Source organism: Magnolia sinica, chromosome 2 (genome assembly GCF_029962835.1).
Source record: "Magnolia sinica isolate HGM2019 chromosome 2, MsV1, whole genome shotgun sequence".
Classification (NCBI taxonomy): Eukaryota; Viridiplantae; Streptophyta; class Magnoliopsida; order Magnoliales; family Magnoliaceae; genus Magnolia; species Magnolia sinica.
The window spans coordinates 30,687,195-30,711,203 of NC_080574.1; the positions used below are offsets into that span (position 1 = coordinate 30,687,195).

The window sequence follows — 24,009 nt, forward strand, 5'->3', positions numbered from 1 at the left end:
TAATATGAATGGAATGGGTGAAATGAGATGTTTAAGATCATCTGATCAGTCACAATGCTCCAACCGTAGTGGGGCCATGGGTGCCTGATTCCCAACATGGATGTGCTGCCACAATTTATTACTTGTTGCATGTCTAACTCGCGTTAAGGCTATTGTGGATTTCGAATTTTTTTATACTTCATAGTGTTACTTTCATTTTCCATGCCCCTGATTCTGGCGTTAACGTTAAGGATTTTTGTGGGTCCCATCAGCTGGATATGGCATGGCAGCTGACCTGCCCCAACCCTAGTTATGCTAACTCTGTGGAGCCTTGAGTTGGGCCCAGGACTGAGTTTTAGGCTTGATAATTAATTGGGCACAACCTGGATTTGCATCGCTTGGTGCAACCCTACTTAACACTGGTCTGGCCCAGAAAAATTGGGCACGATTTGGGATAGTAGATAGCAGGCCCGGCCAGGCGAATTGGGTCCATAGTTTATGGTTGGACATGGACATGCTCTGGCCCATCGTATTTGCCTCCCTGCTGGCTGCTGAATCGCTCACCCTTGTTTTGCTGCTGCTGCTGCTCTCTCTCATATAAGATGAGTGATTGAGAAACACCCTTTTTTAAAAAACCATTGATGGAATTCTCTTGTTTTGCCTGCTAGGTGAATTGGAGCACGTCTCCTTTCATTAAAGAGGAACATTGCAGAGGCCCTTGCTAGGGTGGGGAAGCATGACTGCTGCCATCAGTTCCAGACAGAAAGCTAGAGAACAGAAAAGCCTACAAGATGAAAGAGATATTTTGCAAATTTTGGTTACAACTGACTGCTAATAGTAGCTGATGTCCCTGATTCTCGCAATGAATGCAACCAATTCTTGTATATCTTCTGTTGCTTGCTGATGCTTACAAAACAGGCCATCAGATCAGTTTCCTTCTACAGAATCCAATCCTCTGTTTCTTCGCTTCTTTCAGGAGAACCCGAACATTTCATGTAAACAGCCTCTTTGAGTTCAAGCTGCTTAGTGTCTGTTCGGAATCATCATCTGAAGATTTTTCGAGCATTCTTGCACTTTGTACACAATATTCAGTCATTATATATCTTGTTTCTACTTCCCTGCTTGAAAGGTTTTCATGGTATCATATGCCTTCCTGCTTCTCTGCTTATAATTATCCAAGTTATATTATCTTGGAAGTTTGAGTTGGAACAACTAGCCCCAAGTTGTTATCCAGACCATTGATCACATGGTTATCCACCTAATGTCTCTTGTTGTCAGAACATGGACCATTACTGTATTATCTTCATGATAGAAAGCCAGTCAACAGTGGGACCCATTAGATAAAAACCCATGGTTATCCACTTGTCCAAACTTATGGCTGGAGGATAAGCTGCTTGGGATCGTATATTCATTATCGTGATAATTTCATTCTGGCGTATTCGGAACTAGATCCATGGCAATTGAAGTAGGGGGAAAAAATACAACCCTTCTCCAGCTTGTAGACCTTATTCTCTTTCCATTATGTGCCATCTTTTTTTATTTCTTTCTTTCTTTAGGGGATTACCAATAAATTAAGTAAAAGGCCCGCAAAAAGCTGAAAAATCTCGAGTCTCTATTTATGTATGCAATTGCTTTCAAGTGTTACTTTTGGATGCTCGGAACACTTTCATCCTTGGCAGACAAAAATGCCTATATGTATGAGTTTTTAAAACTATATTATGTCTTTTGCCCTTTTCATAATACTTTTAAGAGTGATGGTTGAGGCACAAGCACAACTTGTAAACAGGGTAGGAATAGACTCAAAACGATACCGTTTATCATTGGCCCTTGTTGTGATAGGTTATAAGATCAAAAGGGGATTGATTTTTTCCATCTTGCATGGTGGTGGATACTTAATTGGTGGCTGAAGTGCAAGTCAATGGCATATATTCAACCCAAGATGCCCATTAATCGGATGTCAGCACCAGCCAATCTAGGGGGATTTCTGTCAAAGTATGCACATGCCTTCAGCTATTTAGGTCGGACCCCTTTAGCTATTTAGGCGGTCCGACGTTTCAGTAATCCACTATGTATGAACTATACCAAGAATCTCTCGAGGTAGAAGAATCTAAAACTTTTAAAAATATTAACTACAGACACGGGCAAATGAGAGAAACAAGACCAATGGATGATCTGTTCAAAGTTGCGAAATTATTTGTTCATGCTCCAACTGTTTCTCGGCATTTCTGGATTAGTGGGGAAAAAAAAAAACTCACTGGTTGAAAAACTTGTATGGATGGTAGAGTTGCTGCTCATGTATGAGCTCTATCGCGATTAATTTGGATCACTTTTTTATACAAGCACACTCACACCACAGTGGGATTTCACCACAATGGATACCGGAACCCATGACCAGTGTTGAAACTCTTGTGAATCTACCAGTGGGGTTAATTTGGAAGTACAATACAACTCTTCCTATTCTCTTAGGATGGTTGAATACAACGCACACAATAGCATACATGTGAGCTCTATCTGGATTGATTTGGATCCTTTGTATGGTTGGCACTGCTTTAGATTTGCCAAAATGTCTATGATTTGATGGCCAGGATCATCTACTCAGTTTTTTGGGTCATGTGGGGAGATTGTTGAGATAGATGGTCCGGTTACCCACAGTCAAATGCATGGTACCCTTATCATATTAGGACGCATTGGTGCATAGTACCAATCATCAGGTTAAAACCAACCAAGAGGATGGGTGCAAGTCTGCTGATTTCAAATGGACTCTTATATAGAGATGATCGCCAAGATTTCTATGGGCCTCACAAGGTCCTGATGTTGGATGTACGGTTAGGGCTGTTGATTGAACATCCAGGCCACCAATTTGAAGTGTTCCACCATAGATCATGGGATGCCCCAAACACCCTTGAGATGGGAGAATGCTAGTCTTGAATCTGCGGCATTTTCCTGTTGACTCTTAATCTTTATTTATTTTCATTATCAACTGCCTGTTTGTGAAGGGTCAGCATCTTTTGAACTGATGAATTTTTTTGGCAAATCTTCTGATCATTGCTTAGTTTGTTGAAGCTCACATGAGGCCACCTTTCCATGCAAAAATAGTCAGCGAAACTCTGTTTTAATATCCAATAACAGAACCGAGTAGATGGCATGGAAATATAGTGAAGGGTCACTTTGTTATAGACTATTAGAAAGGTTGGTTTTCAAGAAGATTGTATCAACCCATAATTTGATTACATGTCTACAAAATTACTCATGCTATAGATTGTAGCTCTTTTAATTGTAGTTCCATATTTCAGCCTTTTAATCTATACTATATATAACATGAGTAACATTTGCCCAATATTGCCCCTGCAACTAGTCATGCGGAGAGGCGTTAACAAGTAGTTATTGGGAGTGGGTAGCCCTTCTACCTAGGGTATTTTTGTCTTTTCAATTTGATGACAGTAACCCGCTCCCACTTATCTTCCTCTTTGTGTGTAGCCTGTACTTAAGCATGGTAAAATGGGACCATGCAACAAAAGGGTCTATATGGGGCCAACCGTGATGACTATGTAGCATCGATGCCATATATTTATTGCGCCAACTTGCATTAGGACGTCAACCTAAAAACAAGGCAGATCTAAAGTTCGAGTGAGCCACGACATTGGAAAAAGTGGGCATGGGGCATGCCATGTTGATACCCATCTCTCTACCTGTTGCCTATAGTGCGTGCAGCTGCAGCCTTTCCCTCACTCTCTCCACGTGCCTTGTATGTGCCATACACTTAGCATATAATGTATGCACAAATATGGACATATATAGCCATTTTTCAATTTTAGTAGAGACTATTAAAACAAACATTTTCAGTACCTTTTTTGACTCAATGTTTGCCATATGGCGTTCTACTAACTACATGATTGACAGGCCTAGATATATTATGTAGATGTCCATGTTCTCCCAACAATTTTCTCACAACTAAACGCACATTCAAAATATTCCTTCCAAGCAGTAATACTCCCTTTCGTTGGCAAGCACTTCAATCCAGACAACATTTTCCTTCCACCATCTCCAAACTATACCATTCCATCACTAGATGCATATTCAAAATTTTGCTTTCAAGCAAAAATACTACCTTGCATCAGCTAGCATCTCAACATCCAGACGGTATCCCTTCCACCATAAAAAGGGACTATTACCATTGGTCCATTACAACACGATGCAAATTCAAGATCAACATCCAGATGCTTTGCATTAGCTAGCACTTCAACATCCAAAGTTTTCCTACCACCATTTCCAAATTTCCAAACTGTTACCATCACACCACTGCATGCACTTGTACTCTTGCTTCTTCTTCAACATCCAGGCAAAGTTTCCAGTTCCCACCACCTTTCTTTCTTTTCTGGTTTTTTTTTTTTTTTGAAGGGTTTATTGAAAAGAGCTGAGATGGCGCATTACAAGGCAAAAGAAAACTAAAATTACAATCCTTCAAAGACTTGATACAAGAAGCCCATTCTCATTCAAAATACTTTGCCCTAAAAAGCACCTCCTCCCCCTTACTAGAGAAATTATGAAAACATATCCTATTTCTTTCCCATCAAACAGCCACTACATCTAGAAGGAAGTAATGAAGCGATTCCATATCTCTGAAGTAACTTTACAATAAACGAATAGATGGTTGTTTGATTCCACATCTTCCATGCACATCATGCACAAGCTGGGAAGAACCATAGATCTTTTTTAGAGGTTATTGATGGTGAGAACTCTCTTTCTTCCAACTGACCGACCGAAGGCCGCTATGGGGATACCAACACATGAGACATGTGAGTGCACAGCCCCGCACTGTGCATCTCGCGTAAGTAATCATAGAAAGATCAAACTGAAAATCGAACTGATTTGTCTTTTAGCCATATGAGCCATTTTTTTCTCACAAGAACAAGAGAAACTTATCCGACAAGTCGATAACCTCACAAATTTCTCTACTTCCTAGTCAAACATATCTTTGTTACAAGGGACCATACAAGTATACAACGTAACTGGCTACCATATAAACATCGGAAACCAAGGTATCCTTTCCCAAGGAGAGTTGCACTATACTCGAGAATGCATCCTGAAGAGGAGAATCACTGGCCCATATGTGATCCCAAAACCGAATTCTAGCACCATTGGCAAGGGAGAAGGCAATCTTGGCTTTCACCTTCTCCTATAGAGTCGAGATACCCTTCCACACAACAGAATAGAGTCAAGATACCCTTCCACGCAACCGAATTCTAGCAACATTGCCAAGGGAGGAGGCAATCTTGGCTTCAACCTCCTCCTATAGAGTCGAGATACCATTCCACGCAACAGAAGCTCTACACAAGGAGGAATCCCTAATTCGCTATCCCCCTAAGTGGCACCCATACTTCCTCACCACAAGTCTCCTTTCTCCCCAAGCTTCCACAACTATTTTCCTATGAGCACCCGATTCATCACCTCCAACACTCTAATCCCTTCCCCTCTCCCCCTACTGACTGGCACACTTCTTCCCATCTCAACAGATGAAATTTGTTCCTATCTTCCGACCCCTTCCACAAGAAACCCCTCTTCAATTTCCCCAATTTAGCCATAACGGAATTTGGACACCTACAGAAGGGACAAAGTATGGCAGATTCGATAATGCTGACTTGATGTGTGATACGGCCACTGAGAGATAAATAATGGCATTTCCATTTGGCTAGTTTCCTTTCTAACAACTCCACAACTGTATTCCACAAGTGCTTTGCCGGTTTCCCACAACCTTTCTTCTTCAACATCCAGAAAAAGTCTCCCCCCTTCTTCAACATCCAAACAAAGTGTCCTCCTCCCTTTCCTTCTCCACCTCCTTTCCTCTTCTTCTTCTTCTTCTTCTTCAACATCCAAATGAAGTCTCCTCCTCTCCTTTTCTTCTACAAAAAGCTTAGCAAGAGAATTGGTTGCCATTTGCTTCTTAGAGTCTCATTTAGGCACTGTTTTATTTTTATTTTCACTGGAAATGAGTGGTAAATGGGTCATTATTACTTCCACTGAGAGATAAATAATGGCATTTCCATTTGGCTAGTTTCCTTTCTAACAACTCCACAACTGTATTCCACAAGTGCTTTGCCGGTTTCCCACAACCTTTCTTCTTCAACATCCAGAAAAAGTCTCCCCCCTTCTTCAACATCCAAACAAAGTGTCCTCCTCCCTTTCCTTCTCCACCTCCTTTCCTCTTCTTCTTCTTCTTCTTCTTCAACATCCAAATGAAGTCTCCTCCTCTCCTTTTCTTCTACAAAAAGCTTAGCAAGAGAATTGGTTGCCATTTGCTTCTTAGAGTCTCATTTAGGCACTGTTTTATTTTTATTTTCACTGGAAATGAGTGGTAAATGGGTCATTATTACTTCCTACACATATTTTATTTTTGCGAGTATTTCCGTCTCGAAAATTGGTCCAAAAAGGACTAACTTAAATTTGTGGGTCCCAACATGATGTATGTGAGATATCCACGCCGTTACATCTGTTTTACCGGAACATTTTAGGGTATGAGCCCAAAAATGAGGCAAGTGCCACAAGAAACAGTGGTAGTAAAACTTCTATCATTGAAATGTTTTTTCTTCCTAGGGCCCAAAAGACTGTTTATTTGTCATCTAACCTGTTCATAAGGTCACACGGACATGGATAAGGGGAAAACACAAACAACAGTTTGATCCAAAACTTCTAGGGGCCTCAAAAGGTTTTTAACGGTAGGCCTTCAATTCCCACTTCAGTTTAGATCTGCCTCATTATTGGGCTCATGCCCTAAAATCAGCTAGCAAAATGGATGGACGGCGTGGATAAGCCATATACATCACAGTGGACCCCACATGAAATTCACATTCCACCTCAATTTTAGCATTCAAAAAGTAAAACATCAACTCTGCCTTGAGAATGGTGTTGGAATTACGGTGGGAAATAATTAATATCTATTTCCAGGTATTTACAATAGTGAATTAGAAAACAAACAACCCCTTAAAACCGAGGAGAACATCCATGGTTCAAAACAATTCCTACAAGCCCAAAAAGATTGCACTAAAAGAATTTCAAACCAACTCTTAAGAGCCGGTTGGGTTGGTCCGACCAAGAAAGGGCTCATCCTCGGAATCCGAAAAGAAAACAGAGACAGAACGGAAGAACTTTGGTTCAATGACATATCTAATCAGACTTCAAAGGATTTAAAGAGTTGTCACGATAGCAGTAAAAGCAAGACATGTAGGTGGATCGACTCATCAAGTTCCCAAGGAAGAGACCTCCCTGGCTAAGACTGCCTTTACTCGCACGGACCGATCATAACCAAAAGTTGAGGGCAATAGAAGAGGGTCTGGGAGCATGGGGCTGCATAGGATGCTGTCCTCGATCAAACATCATGTTCCCCAGGCTCTATGAAAGGGGAGGTTCCAATGTAAAAACAAAACTGTTATTAAAAGTCTCATCTTGCTACAGCATTGGCATCTCATCAATTTTTTAAACTGATCTTTCTTCCTGTATAGCTCTCCTTGACGTCCACATAACTGTTGCCTCCTTTGAGTCATGGTTGGACCATCCAATTGCCCTCTCACTTATCCATCATTATTTTGCTTAATCTAGTGTTTCTATTTGATATTTGAACCACTATAATTTATCTCTGCTTCCTGGATGCTGTCCAGTTATAGAATAGAATGGCCATTCCTACCAACCATTGTTTCTCTATGAGTAATTGCCGTCTCACCACTGCCCTCGATATGATGGCTACATGAAAAAGAAAAAAAAAATGTGATCCTTTCTCATAAAATGATTGCCAGATTGAGACACTACCAACAATTGTTTCTCTGTAAGTAATTGCCGTCTCACCACTCCCAACGACATGACAGCTAAAATGAAAAAGAGTTCTCTCATTTCTCAAAATAGATTGCTAAACTGAGATACTCAAGTTTAATAGGCTACCAAAACACTCCCATTGATAAGTCCCTCCCCCACCCCCCTCACAGAAAACTCCTATCAATAGTCTCCGGCCCGCCTTCCATAATGATAAACATGTAGGAATATTATAGATAGTAGAAGATTCAACTGACAGACAACAGAATCACGACGACCCCTCCCTCCATAAATTGCAAATATGTAGCAATGTGATGGATTGTAGAAGACTCAACTGACAGACAACTGAAAGCACAACGAAACACAGCAGGATAGAAGCATGAATGAAACTGAGAGGAATGTTACAACAATCAAATACGAGAGCAACAGCAGTTACTTTCCAAAAAAGCAATTTTGAATTTCTGGTACATGAATGGGATACAAGAGAAACAGGCTCACTCTTCCAAAAGTATTTACAAAACAGTTTATTCGTGAAGAGGAAAAAAGCAATCCTGCCTGACAGAAAAACAATTCGAACAAAAAAAAATTTTGAATCAGAGACTGACCTGTCAGCAGCATGAGCAACTTGAACAAACATGCTGAAGCAGCAACATCAAAGCAATCCCTTCTCATGTCAAAAAAGCAGCCTCCAAATAATCATCAATATAAGCAAGGCATGGCCAATGATCAGTTCTGATTCGAACTAACGTTGAAATATCACTTACTTCCATCTGAAAAAGGAGATGGAACCTAGGAGGGAGGAATATTAGAATGAGAAAACAGCCCATGTTTCTATTACGGATGTCAAAACTACTATCGGCATCATCTTCTTCAACTTCGTCCTGAATGTATTTGAGCTGAAGTGGGATGCCACTAGAATATGGTGATGAAGTAGCATCATCACGAGCACAATCAACAGAATCGTCTTTCCAGACGACACCCTCAATAACCCCATCATCTTTTACTATGTCCACAAGTGGCTGACCAATCACACTTACAACAAAGGGCGCCAAATAGCGTTCAACAGACCTAATCAGAGTGTCCAAGGGAACTTCCAGCAGCTTGACCGAGCTAGTGCCACTGATTGCCGCAACACCTTTGCCTCCTTTCAAAGGAAAGGTCTCACGTCCAGTGTTGGCAGAATTACTGCATGCTTCCCACAAAGCATGGAACAGGTCAGAGTAGTACTCGGGGACCAGATCTTCTGTGATGTCAGAAGGGATACTAGCCCTGAGAAACATGTCTTCAATACCTACGGTGATACTCTGAAGTGGACCACTGATGGTTTGTCCATTCTCTGCATTTGCCTCAATTGCAACGCTAACCAGACCTGGCATCGGCTCTCGAGGTTCCAATTCAATCATCACTGGCGCTCTGAAGCCTTCTTCTTGCTCAGACCCATTTTCTATGGGTACAATATCAAGGCAACTTTTTTGGCCTGTATCATAATCATTTCGGGAAGGCTCGCCTAGAAGGAAAGGTATGCGAAATGAAGGAATAGACCCATATGCTGCCGAAGATGAAAAGATGATTACTGTTGCATACAAGGCAGGTAGTTCATCGACTACATCCGAACTTGGAGTGGCAGATGAGTCCACTCCCCAAATGCGATTAAAGGGTTCAGACTCAAATCTCAATGTACAGGGTATTTTTATCTTAAGTCCTGGCACATGTCTGAAATCGGGGATACAAGTAAAGTGCCTCCGCAGTATCCCTAAAATCTCAGCAACCTTTGAATCCATCACACGCAATGGCTCCTGAGGCAGACCGATTCTGTCGGTTTCTGAGAGAATCTGGACATCAGAACTGCCTTCCCCCTCCTTCTCTATGTCTATAGGTGGTCCGCTGTCTCCGATGCCCTCAAAATAGTTGGATTTGTTGTTTTCAATGCCCAAAGTGGGTATTGCCAAGGACCACGACTGTTTGACAAGTAATGGATTTACCCGCTCAAGATGAATGTATGAAGAGATGTCCCTAGATTTCCCAAGATCCTGAGAAGGACGAGGAGACTGAGCCTGGAAGAAAGAGGCCAGATGTGGAGAGGGCGAAACACCAGGAAGTTGATCCCCGAGGTTCAATATGTGCCTAAGCTTCTTTCCAGGAACACAGACAAGCATTCGCAAGTAGATTCTGCAAAAATAACAGTTCAAATGGAATAAAAATAAAACCAATGCAAAACCCACTAATGTAAAAGGCTCGAAGATGGTGTAAACAAGATTAGCATTCGGTGACCATACATTATACTGCGGATCATACCTTGCATTGTCCCGAACCTCCAAATCGGGAAAGCACTGACAGGTGAATGCCAGAAGGCGTGAAAGCAGAAGAAACACTCTGGAACTATGGTGGTGCATCAGCATTGTTCGGCAAATGCCTAAAACCTTACTTCCTTGAGACCATGATTTCAACCATGTGTCGGGACCATGCTTCTCCACAAGAACAACAACAAATGCAGTAAGTAACTCTAACAAACCATGGGGTGGTATGGTTTCATTTTCAGCAATCCTGTCAAAGATCGGGAAGTAGGATGCCAAACAATAGTCTGTAGCAAGCTTTGGAAGCAAACGTTCATCAAAAGTATGGAGCAGGCGCTCACCCAACCAACAATGGGAAGAACAGCTCAACAAACGGTCGATAAAGGCAACAATCACCGGAACCAGCCGACAGAACTCCAATGCCATGTTTACAAACATAGTCTGCACAAGCGGAATCCACTAAGCCTAATTACCAGAGTAAACTCTCATACACAGATGGGAATCGAAATGCCGATTCGAGCAAAGGAAATGCACAATTCTAGCCCTGGGTTACTGGCGCTTCCAGCTGGACCAGCACTATGTGCAGGTGGGGCCATCTTTCAGCAATTCAAACCATTCATCTATTGGGCTTTACTGGATGTGTGATGAGAGGAAAATCTCCTTCACCAGACAATCACAATTATCCAATTGACAGACTTTTCCCCATTGCATTCAATCCATTCAATAAATTGGCCTTTTCCCCATCGCATTCAAACTACTGGATATATTTTCGTTTTTCCATTTACAGGCCATCTACCAGAGGCCTAGAATTGTCCAAGGGAGAGTTTCTCTGAGGCCCACTTGATGAAAAGTCTATATCGCTGAAAGGAGCACCCTGTCTATACAAAACAGTGATCTTTCAAAAAAAAAAAAAAAATCTATACAAAATAGTGGCCCGAAGTAATTGAGTCAGACCATTAAGTACTGCGTCATGCAAACATACCTGTAAAGTGAGAAAGATGGTGGTTTCAATGCCAACCCCAACTGAAGAATCATCTGAGCCAGAATGAGGTGTAGCGCCAGTTAAAAACTTATGGAGCATACGGAATGCCACAATTGTTTCGGTGCTCCATGGTGGCAACCATTTGAATGCTGAAACGCATACCAGCCCATCTTCAAACAGCTTCACCACTGTAACATCCCCACCCCCGTCTCCCCCAGAAACACCTTCAGTTCCCGAACTATCAATACAAACTGCACAGTACGCAAGCAAATCCAACTTCACAGCTTTCAATGCCAGTGGATCAAACACCATTGGGTAAAAGCTTGGAGCCATTGGCACAATTGAGCCCTTCTTCATTGGCCTGAAACCCAACAGCCAATGTAGGGCGAGCAACCGGAAGACCAGATGCTGCTGGACTTCCTTTGACAAGAGCGTCAGGCGCCGAGCAATCTCACTCTCTTCGCCATCAAACGCATCTGACAAACGTGAATACAGCATCAGAACAACATGGCATAGGATAGGGTCATACGAGTAAAGCAGGCCAGAGATGTGCACCTTCAGGAGCGACGCCTGCAGCTCGAGTGTGCCCGCAATCCCCACCAGCATCTGCATAAACTCTAGCATCCCCCAGGGTGTCAGATTCCGTGGGCGCTCAAGTAGGAATGCTGTCACCCTCCTCAGCTCCTTCATATTCAAGCTTGAAAGCTCTCTACTCGTTGCTCCTTCCCCACCAGCAGTAAGAAAATGTGGGACGTTGAATGGAACAAGGGGGACTGAGGTTGTGAGAATCGAGGAGTTCATAGCCGTCGATCTCACGATATTGTGGATCACAGATGTGAGGAGAAGCAGGTAGCTTTGTGATGCATGGGTCCGCTCACCCTGGCATAGATTCCATAAATGGCCAGTGATCTCTGATAGAAGGCAGGGATACGTATTCTCCAGCTCCCGTAGGCATTCGCAGGCAACGGCCCGGGTCTGGCGGTCCACCCCGTGGTTCGGGCGGTTGATGACAGTTAGGAGAAGCTCCGTGAGGCCCTCGAGATGGACAACCGATTTCTCGAGGCTGTCGATCAAGATCATCACGGAGGTGGCGGAGACCATCATCTGCTCTTTGAGGGCGTACGTGACAGAGAGGTTGTCGACGGGGGATTGGACGATGGTACGGACGGCATCGAGAACGCGGTCGAGGGCGTCGGTAGCGGCCGTCGGATCTTCGACGAGGAGATCGGCGTTCTCTTCCACGAAAACAATGAGGTGGAATTTGAGGGGGAGCAAGGTGTCCTTGCGGAGGACGGAGAGGAGAGCGAGCTCGACGAGGGCGGGGCCCGGGGACTGGGAGAGCCAACGTTCGCGGCGGCGCCCGCCCAATTGGAAGTCGTCTATTAGGGTTTCCCATTCTTGGGGGGAGAACTGCTTGCCGATGCTGCTACCTGTTCTGTCCATTTCAAAACCCTATGGTGGGGATTGAAAACCCTAACTTGAGAGCTGCCAGACGGAAGTGGTGGAAATGGTTAGAAGGCGCGTTTGGATGGCCAATCGCGATTTGAAATTGAAAAGCCAGAGAGATTTCATGGAGGGAAGCTGTTGTTCTCCCTTATTTTGAGAGAGAGAGATCTGCAAGCCTTACGCGCAGTAATAAGCGGTAATAACTACTAAGAGAGGGATAGAGCGGAGCTGATCAGCTACAGGTAAGTACCACAACTTGTGGTACAGGGCCATCTTTCCAGCTAACATGCCACATGTGCATGAAATCTATACCATAAAACCGGCCCCACCATGAAGATTATTTTTGAAAAAAAAAAAAGGCATGTCCGCTCATCAGATGCGATATACCGTTTGAATCAGTGGACAACAGACAACCTGACTCAAATACTGGTGTGGTCCGCCTTGTGGACATATTACCCTGATTTCTCATAATAGTAATCTTGGTCGAGAAAACCACCATTTTCATGGTACCGATATCCTACGAAAGTGGTATTTCTAAGGAAAGATTGTACAGTACCACAGATTGCGGTGTCGTTGGCGGAGGCTATCATTTCTCGGGTTGTATTTTGTGGGAAGGTGTGAATGAGCTACGGTATATTCTTCGGCTGGTATTTGAAATACGGACTTGGATCGCGCATTTGGATCAGGTAAGAACGGGCTCCTCGGCCGTGATGTATGTACCTTTTTCGAAAGAGATAAGACGGTAAATGCAGCGCGTGGGCCATAACCTAGCAGTTAAATTAAGAAATTCTAACCGTCTGTACTAATATACATGTGGAGCCCACCCTTCTGCATTAACATACATATGGAGCCCACTTGAAAGTAGTTGGGTCTGTCTTAAAGGGTAGTGGACATTTAACGATGGGGTCCACCTATGAATTGATCTGATTTATGATACGTGGGTGCCATGCGCTTCGGCGCGTGAGGAAGCCACATAGTGTAGTAGATGCAGCGAAGTGGTCTACTGCGATAGTTGTAGAGGACGTGGTAAGGCATCTACCGTGCATTGGACTTGCACCATAAAACCGTCCAAATTCTGCGTCCAATGTGGGTTTAGAATGTCCCATGATGTATGTTCACGTATGTGTGAACGCCGTTGGGCCTTCACTTTCTTAACTTTTTATCCATCTGTAAATTCTAATTGTAGTTTGATTTAAACATAGGAGTTGAGTTATAGATAAAAGTGCGCACCCCTAATTAAGATATAGCTTCCAAATTTATATTTGGATATAACACAAAAGAAGAGGTTAGGCATCCATTTTCTGAATGTGCTATGTAAAGTCTCTATTTTATGGCACTAAATAGTTTTTAAAGAGATTTTAGGAAGGTTTTCATTGAATTAAGCCGTATTAAGCTGGCCTTTATGGTTTCAAGAAGAAAAAATAGGGAAAAGTATAAGCAATAATAAAACAGAGAGCAGCTGAGTCATACTGCGGTAAGTTTCGAGACCTTGGATATATGAAAATAAAGAAAAGTAAAAGCAATAGTAAATTAGAGAATTAAGCCATACTACCTAGTTTCATGTCTCTAAGTAAGTGGAACAAAAAAACAATAAAAAAAATTAGTAAATATATATGTAAAATTTGTTAATCTTCTGAATATGTGTAAAGCGGAATACAACTAGATTTAACAAATGAAAAGGAAAATGAAAAATTGAGCACATTTTTTTTATCAAAAATAATGGTTGAATGTCCTAAATTTTAACTATACCCGTTAACTTTGGTACTTTTCTAACTTTAGCTTTTGACACGACGGAATGGTGTAACAAAGAAAAATACCTCATTGAGGACACAGAGCTGGGCGCGCGTAGTTTTTAAGTGTACGTCGCCGTCAGAACATAGTTCTTCTCGTGCAATGACCAAATTCTCTGACAGCTTCTGACTTCTCTTCTGTCTTCGCCTCTCTCCATGTCATTTCACTCGCAAGGAGCTTCTTAAATAAACGAGAGAACCCTGCCAACCACTAATTACAACGAATCAAAGTGTCATACACATAAGCATAACTTACGAATGAATTGGCCTACCTACTACAACTGATTTTGCACTAAATCGATCGCTCCTAGGCCGGTTCTGCATAAAATTGGTCATTGGCATATTGATCCATCTTCATGGTCCGTTTATAGGTATAAAACCTTTTTTAAATAGGCTATGCGTCCCATGGTTATTCCTGAGACTGTGCTCCTCATTTGGCTTGTCACTTGGACATCTCTATGATGGCTGTCTTCATGGCTTGTCTTATGTTGAAGTTAACGAGCAGTATTTAATCTCACCTAGGTGGGGCCACACCTAGAAATGGTAGTTGCAAGACCATTGTCACCTAAAAATGGTCCCTGCAGCTCTGTTTTACCCCAAAACAATCCCTGCAGGACTATGGGGTGTCTACACTATGATAATTCAAGTATCAAATCCATGTAATTTATTAGAGTAAAATTAGCCATTGGCCATTTGTTTTTAATCATCATTCAATATTTGCATGGGTAAGATTGTATGATTGTGAGCCCACAATTTGAATGGTAGATATCTTTTATTGTTTTTTAATACATCCGAATTGCATTGCATCAACAAGCATTTAAAACATAGCACGCATGGAAAAAGAAATATATATTGAAAGTAGATTATGTCCTTCCCCACTTAGACGTTTGAGGTAAGGGCCCTGTTGGGCCCACCATATGTATGATGTTATCCACACCTTCCATCCATTTTCCAAGTCATTTTAATATGAATGAAATAATGAGGCAGATCTAAGGCTCAATTAGAGCACTAAGTGGATGGAACATTGACCATGAAAAACTTCTCGACTCAAGCTTCTTCTTCTTTTTTTTCTTTTTTCCTTTTGTGTTTTCCTTTCATTTAGGTCCATGTGACCTTATGAAGAGGTTGGATGGCAAGTAAACATCATGGTAGGCCTAAAAGGTTTTAATAGTAGGTGTTGTTTGCACAATTCAATCAAACATGTGGCCATACGAGTAGGGGTGTACACGAGTCGATCCGGGTCGAACTAGGCTCAACCCGGCCTGGCCTGGTCACCAGCCACACCCAGCCCAAACCCAGCCTGGCCCAATCACTGGACCAACATGTGCAGCCCGAACCCGGCCCGGTAAGCAATCGGGCGAGTTCGGGCCAATTTCGGGCCTGCTCCGGAATATCCTAACCACCAATTTTGGGCATTGTTTTTCTCGGTTGAGCATGCTCTAGAACTTGGTTTCTCTTTTTCACCATCCATTTTCATGTCATAATTTGAAAAGTTAGGACTATTATATCAAAGAAAGATTTAAAGAAATACTCCATCTGCAGTGTTTCCCAGCAGACCAATGGTCTGGTTCAGTCAATAATGGATCCCATTGGTACAGACTGAAACCTTAGCACACCATGTGTTGTACACATTACAGGTTCAAGGACATTATAATCTCACTTTTAAGAGAGAACAAGTGCTCATATCCACACATCCCCTGTGGTCTATGCACGTGACATACTTGTAGGCCATCCAAACTTGAAGCGGATTGGGCAGCAAGCGCGACTTGGCTGCAACTCGGGAACTATGTGGGTGCGAACTTGACCGTAGCACCATGCATGCATTGTATATCAATGTTTTCGTGTCATAATTTGAAAAGGATTTAGGATATATATATATATATATATATATATATATATATATATATATATATATGTATATATATATATATATATATATATATATATATATAAATGGGCAAATAAACTCTAATTTGTAAAGACGTCCCGGCCCAAACTCAGTTCCGAGTCGGGCTGAGTCGAGCTTTTTCGGGCTGAGTCGAGCAAGCTAACCGGGCTAGCCCAGTTCGTTTGCAGCCCTACATATGTGTGATCGAGGCCTTGTATTCAAATTTCGTGTGCGATTATGATGTGCGAGCATGTCAAAGTTGTACTCGACCTAATGTTTGATTAAATGAGGGGGACCCCTATATTGAAACAAATGCATAAGACTAGATTTGGAAATCTAACTATCGAGTCAACTACTGATTGTGATTAACGATTAGACGATTTGCGAAAGGGTAGGGTTAGTCCTCTCTAATGGATTCTTTTTCCATTGTGTCTAAGGACTTGTTCTTTCACCAGCAATTGCAATTATATTTTTAAAAAATGAATATAGATGGACAAATAAATAAATAAATAAGGTTAAAATAATATCGATTTTATAAATATTTGAAGTAAGCGCATTACAATCGACATGATGTCAAAGTAAACTAGATTTTTTTAAAAAAAATGAGAGATAAATACATGATCCATCTATAAGAATAAATGATCGAGGCGAATGGTCAATATAATGTGACAAAAAATATGATCGTTCAGGTAAGGACTTGGTTGATCAGGATCCAACAACTCAGGGTTTTGGATATTTAATCTAATCCTAAGGAATTATAGTGGTGATGTTAGATAGTAGCAATCTATGCTAAGTCTAGGCCATGCTATGCTAGGATAAACCTAAAGATAGGCGATAAAAGAAGATAAATGCAAAAGAAGATAGATTGTGTTTGGTGTGGGGCCTCAAGCTCTTTATCGTGTGCTCCTTTTATAGGTTGTCTATGTGACAAAACTCTCATTGGGTTTCCTTGCCAATCTTGAACTCTCCGCATTTACGACATGCATTTCGTATAGGAGGGTCTCTTTGTAAATATAGGACTTTTGACTTTCAGAATTTCATTTCTATGTAGACGGTCTCTTAGACGATATTGCATCTAAAAGTAGCTCAATCAATGAACCTCTACTGTTGATCCTGGACCTCAAATCGATCATGGTCATGCATCTAAATGACCCAATTAAACCTTTTCCCGCAAGACACTGAACTCTTACTTCATTTTTATTGTAAAATTAGTGGGGTCGGATCCGCCATTGAGCTCTCCCATTCTCTTAATTTCGATTGATGCACATACATGGGCCCGATTTGCTCGTATCCACCCTCTCTTGATTTGGGTCTGAGCTGCAATCAAATATTCTCAAATATTAGTCCAATCTTCGGATATTTGAAATCTTTGTGATCACCGCAAACCTCCTGAGCGTCTCTAGGAAGATTTTCCGTTTTAAAAGGATTGTGAGAGACGACCTTACCGAGCATATCATTGCCAGATCCGTGGTATGATTCTTTCTCTTGGTGGGTCTTTATAGACGTGTCAGACACGCTGCCTCATTAATTGGTTATCTGATCATAGTTACGTGGCATCTGGTGGTTTGGTCTCCTGAAGGCATGTGTAAGGTTCTATACCATTGCATTAATAACAAAATGCATGTCCCCGAAGGAAGATCAATCTGAAGATATCTTTAGGTGCAAGTATGATTTTCGTGAGTACTAAATTGTAGTGTCAACATTGATGGGTTTTTCCTCTTCAGAAAGAGGAGAGAACGCGCTCACTTGACCAGTCGAGTTGTGCTCGACTCAAAGTCCAGCGAACAAATTGGTTTGGGACTCTGTGGTGCTCGACCAGTCGAGTGGGCCACACGACCGATCGAGGACCCTGCTCGACCAGTCGAGGTTACGCAGAATCATGTCCGAATTTTGTACGGACTGCGTAAATTTGAGACGGTTTCGCAAGAGGTGTGAAAGGGAGTTGCCTAAACTATAAATATGGGTCCGTATGGCTGTTCTAGGGAATGCAAGAGAGTTTACTAAATCTTTGCAAGGGTTTGCTAAAGGGTTTAAGGGTATCAAAGGTGTGAGAGAGAAAGAGGAAGCTTGTGGAAGGGAGGTTCTGCTCGTAGAGGTGATTTACTGTGCGCTCGACATCTCAGCGCTTCTACGTCCTTGTAATCGGTGATATCTCTCCGTTTTTTTATTCTCTTATTGTTTATCCACTCCTTCATAAGTGAAGAAGGTTTGATCCAAGCGAGGTGTGCTTGTGATCTGTTGTAACGTTATACTTCATAGTGGATTATTGCTCTGGACTAGGTCCTGTGGTTTTTACCTCTTTGTGTGTTTTCCATGTAAAAATCTCTTGTGTCATGTGATTTATGCTTTAATTTATTTCATTACTTTATTATCTCATAATTCTGGTGTATTTGGGAGGCTAGATCCTAAGTTTTTGTGCAACGACTCCTAACAAAGTGGTATTAAAGCCAAGTTTATTGAACAGAGTGAGATTGGTTTTGAATTATGGAAGGTGGCTCATCAAGGATGATCAGTCTCAATGGTTCTAACTAGACCATATGGAAGGCTAAAATGGAGGACTTGTTTTATTATGCTTCAATTCTAGGCATATCAGCGAAGACAAAGGATATGTCAGATGATAATTGGGAGAAATTGGACTGGAAGGCGGTGGGGTTTATTAGACAATGGTTGGATGACTCTGTATTCCATTATGTGTCTATAGAGACTTTAGCCGCTAGCCTATGACTCAAATTGCAAGGGCTGTATGAGAGGAAGACAGCCGGCAATAAGATTTTTCTGATAAAACGACTTGTGAATCTCAACTTCAAAGATGGTGGGTCTGTGGCTGAACACATAAATGAGGTCAGCAATATATTGAACCAGCTCTTTGCTATGAAGATGGTCCTGGACGATGAATTACAGACTTTACTATTGCTTAGCTCATTATCTGATAGTTGGGAGACATTGGTGGTGTCTCTGAGTAACTCCGCGTCAGACGAAAATGTGTCCATCGAACAGGTAACTAGTTGTCTCTTCAATGAGGAGACAATGAGAAAGTCTTGGGGGTCTACTCAGCAAGAGGCCCATGTGACACAAGATCGGGGGAGAGGAAAGAACAGAAAGGGCGAGAAGGTCCAAGATAAATCAAGAAGTAAGTCAAGTACCAGGAAGGATGTTGAATGCTAGAATTGTGGCAAGAAGGGCTACTACAAGCATGATTGTCGTAAGAAGAACGACAAGAAAGGAAAAAGGAAAGGAGAAGGAAGATGAATCAGATTCCACTCAGTCGCTTCACATGGCAACATTGTAGTTATTCTTTCAGCAGATCACGATGTATGTCTCACCGCTGCGAGTTAGGATACTGATTAGGTGATAGACTCGGGAGCTTCGTTTCATGCGACTTCACGCAGAAACTTTTTCACAATCTACAAGTCAGCTGACTCTGGGACTGTGAAGATGAAAAATTCTGGCATATCGAAGATCGTAGGGGTCAGTGATATTTGTGTGAAGACCGATGTGAGCCGCACATTGGTTCTCAGAGATGTGAGGCATATCCCAGACCTTTGCCTCAACCTGATGTCGATGAGAAGGTTGGATAATGATGGATATGAAAGTCGGTTTGCTGGTGGGAGCCGAAAGCTCATCAAGGGTTCGTTGATCGCAGCCAGAGGAAAGAAGTGTTGCACCCTTTACAAGGCAAGTGTTAGTGTGTGCAAGGGTAGGTTGAACGTAGCGAAAGATTCAGCTATTGACATGTGACATAAACATCTAGGCCACATGAGTGAAAAAGGGCTTCAGCTACTATCGAGGAAGCAGCTCCTTATAGACGTGATAGGTATACCTCTTAAAACCTGTCTTGATTGTTTATCAAGGAAACAATATAGAGTTTCATTTGTTAAATCTGCTTCTCATGTTAATAAAATGCATGTATTGGATTTAGTTTATTCTGATATTTGTGGTCATATGAGGACAAAAACCTTGGGTGGGGCATTATATTTTGTCACTTTTATAGATGATGCATCTAAGAGGGTTTGGGTTTATACTTTGAAATCCAAAGATGAGGTCTTTGGTGTGTTTAAATTGTTTCATGCTATGGGAGAGAGAGAGAGAGAGAGAGAGAGAGAGAGAGAGAGGTAGATCATTGAAGTGCATCCTCACTGACAATTGTGATGAATACATCGGTGATTTTCATGAGTATTGCAAGTCCTTGTGTATACGGCATGAACAGACGGTTCCCAAGACCCCCCAGCATAATGGTATAGCTGAGCGAATGAATCGCACAATTGTTGAGAGAATCAGATGCATGTTATCTCATGCGAGGTTACCCAAGACATTCTAGAGAGAAGAAATGCACACGACAGTGTATTTGATAAACAGGTCTCCATCGGCCCTGTTGAATGGAGAAGTACCTAAGAAGGTATGGACTGGATAAGATCCATTGTACAGTCAACTTAGGGTATTTGGATACAGAGCATCCATTCACATACCAAAGGACGAGAGGTCTAAGCTTGATATAAAGATCAGACAATGTGTGTTCTTGGGGTACGGTGATGAAAAGTTCGGCTACAGATTGTGGGATCTGACTAAGAAGAATCTCATCAGGAGTATAAATGTGGTTTTCTTTGAAGACCAATGTATTGAAGACATTTGTAAGGTAGAAAAGACTCAGCCTAGTTCAGGAGAGATAGAGAATATGGATCCAGTTATTCCTTCCGTGGTGCCTGATAACGAGGGAGTACAGGAAGGTGCAGAGGATGAGGGAGTTCCTACAGAAGATAGTCCGGGGGAGTAGCCCCCACTTAATCCACTTGTTAAGCCACAAGTGAGGATGTCATCCAGGGACAAACAACCGTCCAAGAGGTACTCGCCGCATGAGTACATTATGCTTACTGATGGGGAAGAGCCAGAAGATTATTCCAAGGCCCTAGCCAATGAGCATAAGGGGTAGTGGTTAAAAGCTATGCAAAAGGAGATGAAATCCTTGCATAAGAACCACACCTATGATATGGTGAACCGCCTAAGGGCAAGAAAGCTCTGAGCAACAAGTGGGTGTTCAGAAAGAAGATTGAGCAGAAGAATTCACAAACGAGGTTCAAGGCCAGACTTGTGGAGAATTTGGTCAGAGGAAAGGTATAGACTTCGAGGAGTTATTCTCACCAGTGGTGAAGATGACATCCATACGGGTGTTGCTTGGGTGGTGGCTAGCATGAATCTGAAAATAAAATAGTTAGATGTTAAAATTGCATTTCTTCATGGTGACCTGGAAGAAGAGATCTACATGCACCAAACAAAGGGGTTTAAAGTCAAGAGCAAGGATCATATGGTGTGTAGGATGAGGAAGAGCTTATATGGGCTGAAACAAGTTCCAAGGTAATGGTACAAGAAATTCGACTCGTTCATGTTAAAGCATGTGTATGACAGAACGGAGTCGGACTACTGTGTGTTCACGCGCAAGTTTCCAGATAGTGATTTCTTAGTTCTGCTGTTATACGTTGATGACATACTCATCATGGAAAAAGACATCAAGAAGATTGATAAGCTGAAACAATAGTTGGGCAAGTCGTTCGCGATCAAAGACTTGGGCCCAGCTAAGCAGATCCTATGAATGGAGATAATCCGTGACAGAAGTAGCGGGAAGCTTTGACTGTCACAAGAGAGGTATATTGAGAAAGTCCTACATTTGTTCAATATGAATGCGGCGAAGCCGGTCAGTACACCTCTGGATGGTTACTTCAGATTGAGCGACATGCAATGTCCAAAGACGAAGGTAGAGGTGGATGAGATGCAGAAGATACCCTACGTGTTAGCAGTAAGAAGTTTGATGTATGCTATGGTGTGTACATGCCCAGACATAACATATGCGGTTAGTGTTGTCAACCAGTATCTTGTTAATCCTAGTAAAGAACATTGGGCAGTGGTGAAATGGATACTGTGGTATCTAAGAGGCTCATCCAGGTTGAGCCTATGCTATGGTGACGAAAAACCTGTGTTAGAGGGCTACACAGATGCAAATATGGAAGGTGACATAGACTTCAGGAAGTCTACATCAAGGTTCATGTTCATGTTTGTAGGGGGAGCGGTTTCTTGGCAGAGCAAGCTATAGAATGTCGTAGCGTTGTCGACGACAGAGGCCGAGTACGTTGTGGTCATAGAGGTATGTAAATAGATGCTTTAGACGAAGAGGTTCCTACATGAACTTAGCCTGAAGCAGGAGCAGCACGTGGTCTATTGCGATAGTCAACGTGCTATACACTTGAACAAGAATCCAAGTTAACACTCAAAGTTAAAGCATATAGAGATTCGGTATCACTGGATCAGGGATACTTTAGAACAAAAGGTGTTACAGCTTGAGAAGGTCCACACAGATAATAACGGTTCAGACATGATGACCAAGGCATTGCTCAAGGGCAAGTTTGAGGTTCATAGAAACCGGGTGACTCGAAGAAGGTGAATTCCTCCTAAGTCAGAAAGGGAGAGATTTGATGGGTTTTTCTTCCTCAGAAAGAGGAGAGAACGCGCTTGGATCGGTTGAGTGGTGCTCGACTCAAAGTCCAACGAGTAAATTGGTTTGGGACTCCGTGGTGCTCGACCAGTCGAGGGAGGTACTCGACTGGTCGAGTGGGTCACTCGACTGGTTGAGGACCCTGCTCGACTAGTCGAGGTTACACAAATTCATGTCCGGATTTTGTGCAAACTGCGTAAATTTGAGGCGGTTTTGCAAGAGGTGCGAAAGGGAGTTGCCTAAACTATAAATAAGGGTCCTTAGGGCTGTTCTAGAGAATGTAAGAGAGTTTCTTAAAGTTTTGCAAGGGTTTGCTAAATGGTTTAGGGCTATCAAAGGTGATAGAGAGAGAGGGGAAGAGAGAGAGGAAGCTCGTGGAAGGGAGGTTCTGCTCATAGAGATGTGATCTACTATGCACTCGACATCTCAGCACTTTTACGTCATCGTAATCGGTGAGATCTCTCCATTTTCTTTATTCTCTTATTGTTTATTCGCTCCTGTATGAGTGAAGAAGGTTTGATCCAAGCGAGGTGTGCTTGTGATCGGTTGTAACGTTCTACTTCCTAGTGGATTGTTGCTCTGGACTAGGTCCCGTGGCTTTTACCTTATTGAGGGTTTTCCACGTAAAAATCTCTTGTGTCGTGTGGTTTATACTTTGATTTATTTCATTACTTTATTATCCCATAATTATGGTGCATTTGGGAGGCCAGATCCTAAGTTTTTGTGCAACGGCTCCCAACAAACATGTGGCGGCTTTTTACTAGTCCACATTAAGGCATCGAAAATGAGTGTCATTATTGGTGTTGCTTCTATTGATGTGGTCTACATGGGCCTTGGATCTGCGACATTTTTGGGCTCCTATGCTAAAATTATTTGAAAAAAATAAATGGACAACGTGTATAAAAAAAACTCATACAACATGGTGGGCCCCAATAGCCTCCTATTGTACCAAATCTGTTCAGGCCAGGATTGGGCACAATTAGCTTTTGACCTGATTGAGGCTCGTAGAGTATCAAATAACTTCCATTCTCTAAATGGTGGTGACTCATCCATGGGCATGCACATCACTCTTCTAAATCATCTTGATGGATCATCTCCTTATGGATGGAGCGGAGTTGAAAAATTACTATAATTGGATTATCTTAACATGCTAGTTTGGTGTGTAGAATGAATGGTTGAGACATAGTTCATTGGCATACCAAATTCAATGGGAAATATAAATGGTTATTGTATACACATGTCCTAGTGCGTCCACACAGACCAATGAGATGCCACCACATGATGGCACTAGGTGCGAATGACTGACGAAATCTTACTTGTGCATCAGGGATATCTTTCACCGCATATAC

At 42.2% G+C, this 24,009-nt stretch overlaps 2 protein-coding genes across 7 annotated transcripts in view; one reads left to right on the forward strand and one right to left on the reverse strand.

Moving 5' to 3' along the window:
* LOC131236868 (pre-mRNA-processing protein 40C) overlaps positions 1 to 1,096 on the forward strand; it is a 58,040-nt gene extending 56,944 nt beyond the window's left edge. For all 4 annotated transcript variants that reach the window (XM_058234372.1, XM_058234374.1, XM_058234373.1 and 1 more), the window contains one exon: positions 648 to 1,096. The gene's annotated coding sequence lies outside the window, so the exon portion shown is untranslated. The remainder of the gene's footprint in view (positions 1 to 647) is intronic.
* A 5,770-nt stretch (positions 1,097 to 6,866) lies between these two features.
* LOC131236870 (uncharacterized) lies at positions 6,867 to 12,694 on the reverse strand. 3 transcript variants are annotated; one of them, XR_009166931.1, is made up of 4 exons: positions 11,056 to 12,693; positions 10,075 to 10,514; positions 8,385 to 9,948; positions 6,867 to 7,713 (listed from the first exon to the last, which is right to left on the reverse strand). XR_009166931.1 is itself a non-coding variant. In XM_058234377.1 (3 exons), exons 1-3 carry the CDS (start codon positions 12,496 to 12,498, stop codon positions 8,448 to 8,450), a joined length of 3,384 nt encoding a protein of 1,127 aa, XP_058090360.1. In that variant the 5' UTR covers positions 12,499 to 12,694; the 3' UTR covers positions 8,195 to 8,447. The 3 variants fall into 3 exon arrangements, 1 of the variants encoding a protein (XP_058090360.1); XR_009166932.1 differs by lacking the exon at positions 6,867 to 7,713 and adding an exon at positions 7,727 to 8,124 and having other exon boundaries at positions 11,056 to 12,694; XM_058234377.1 differs by lacking the exon at positions 6,867 to 7,713 and having other exon boundaries at positions 8,195 to 9,948; positions 11,056 to 12,694.
* Positions 12,695 to 24,009: the final 11,315 nt, after the last annotated feature.

Coding starts and splice junctions, on each gene's coding strand:
- LOC131236870 (XM_058234377.1), bottom strand. CDS start 12,498: ATGGACAGAACAGGTAGCAGCATCGGCAAGCAGTTCTCCCCCCAAGAA. Junction 10,515..11,055: donor CCATCTTTCTCACTTTACAG/GTATGTTTGCAT, acceptor CCGCTTGTGCAG/ACTATGTTTGTAAACATGGC. Junction 9,949..10,074: donor GAGGTTCGGGACAATGCAAG/GTATGATCCGCA, acceptor TTATTTTTGCAG/AATCTACTTGCGAATGCTTG.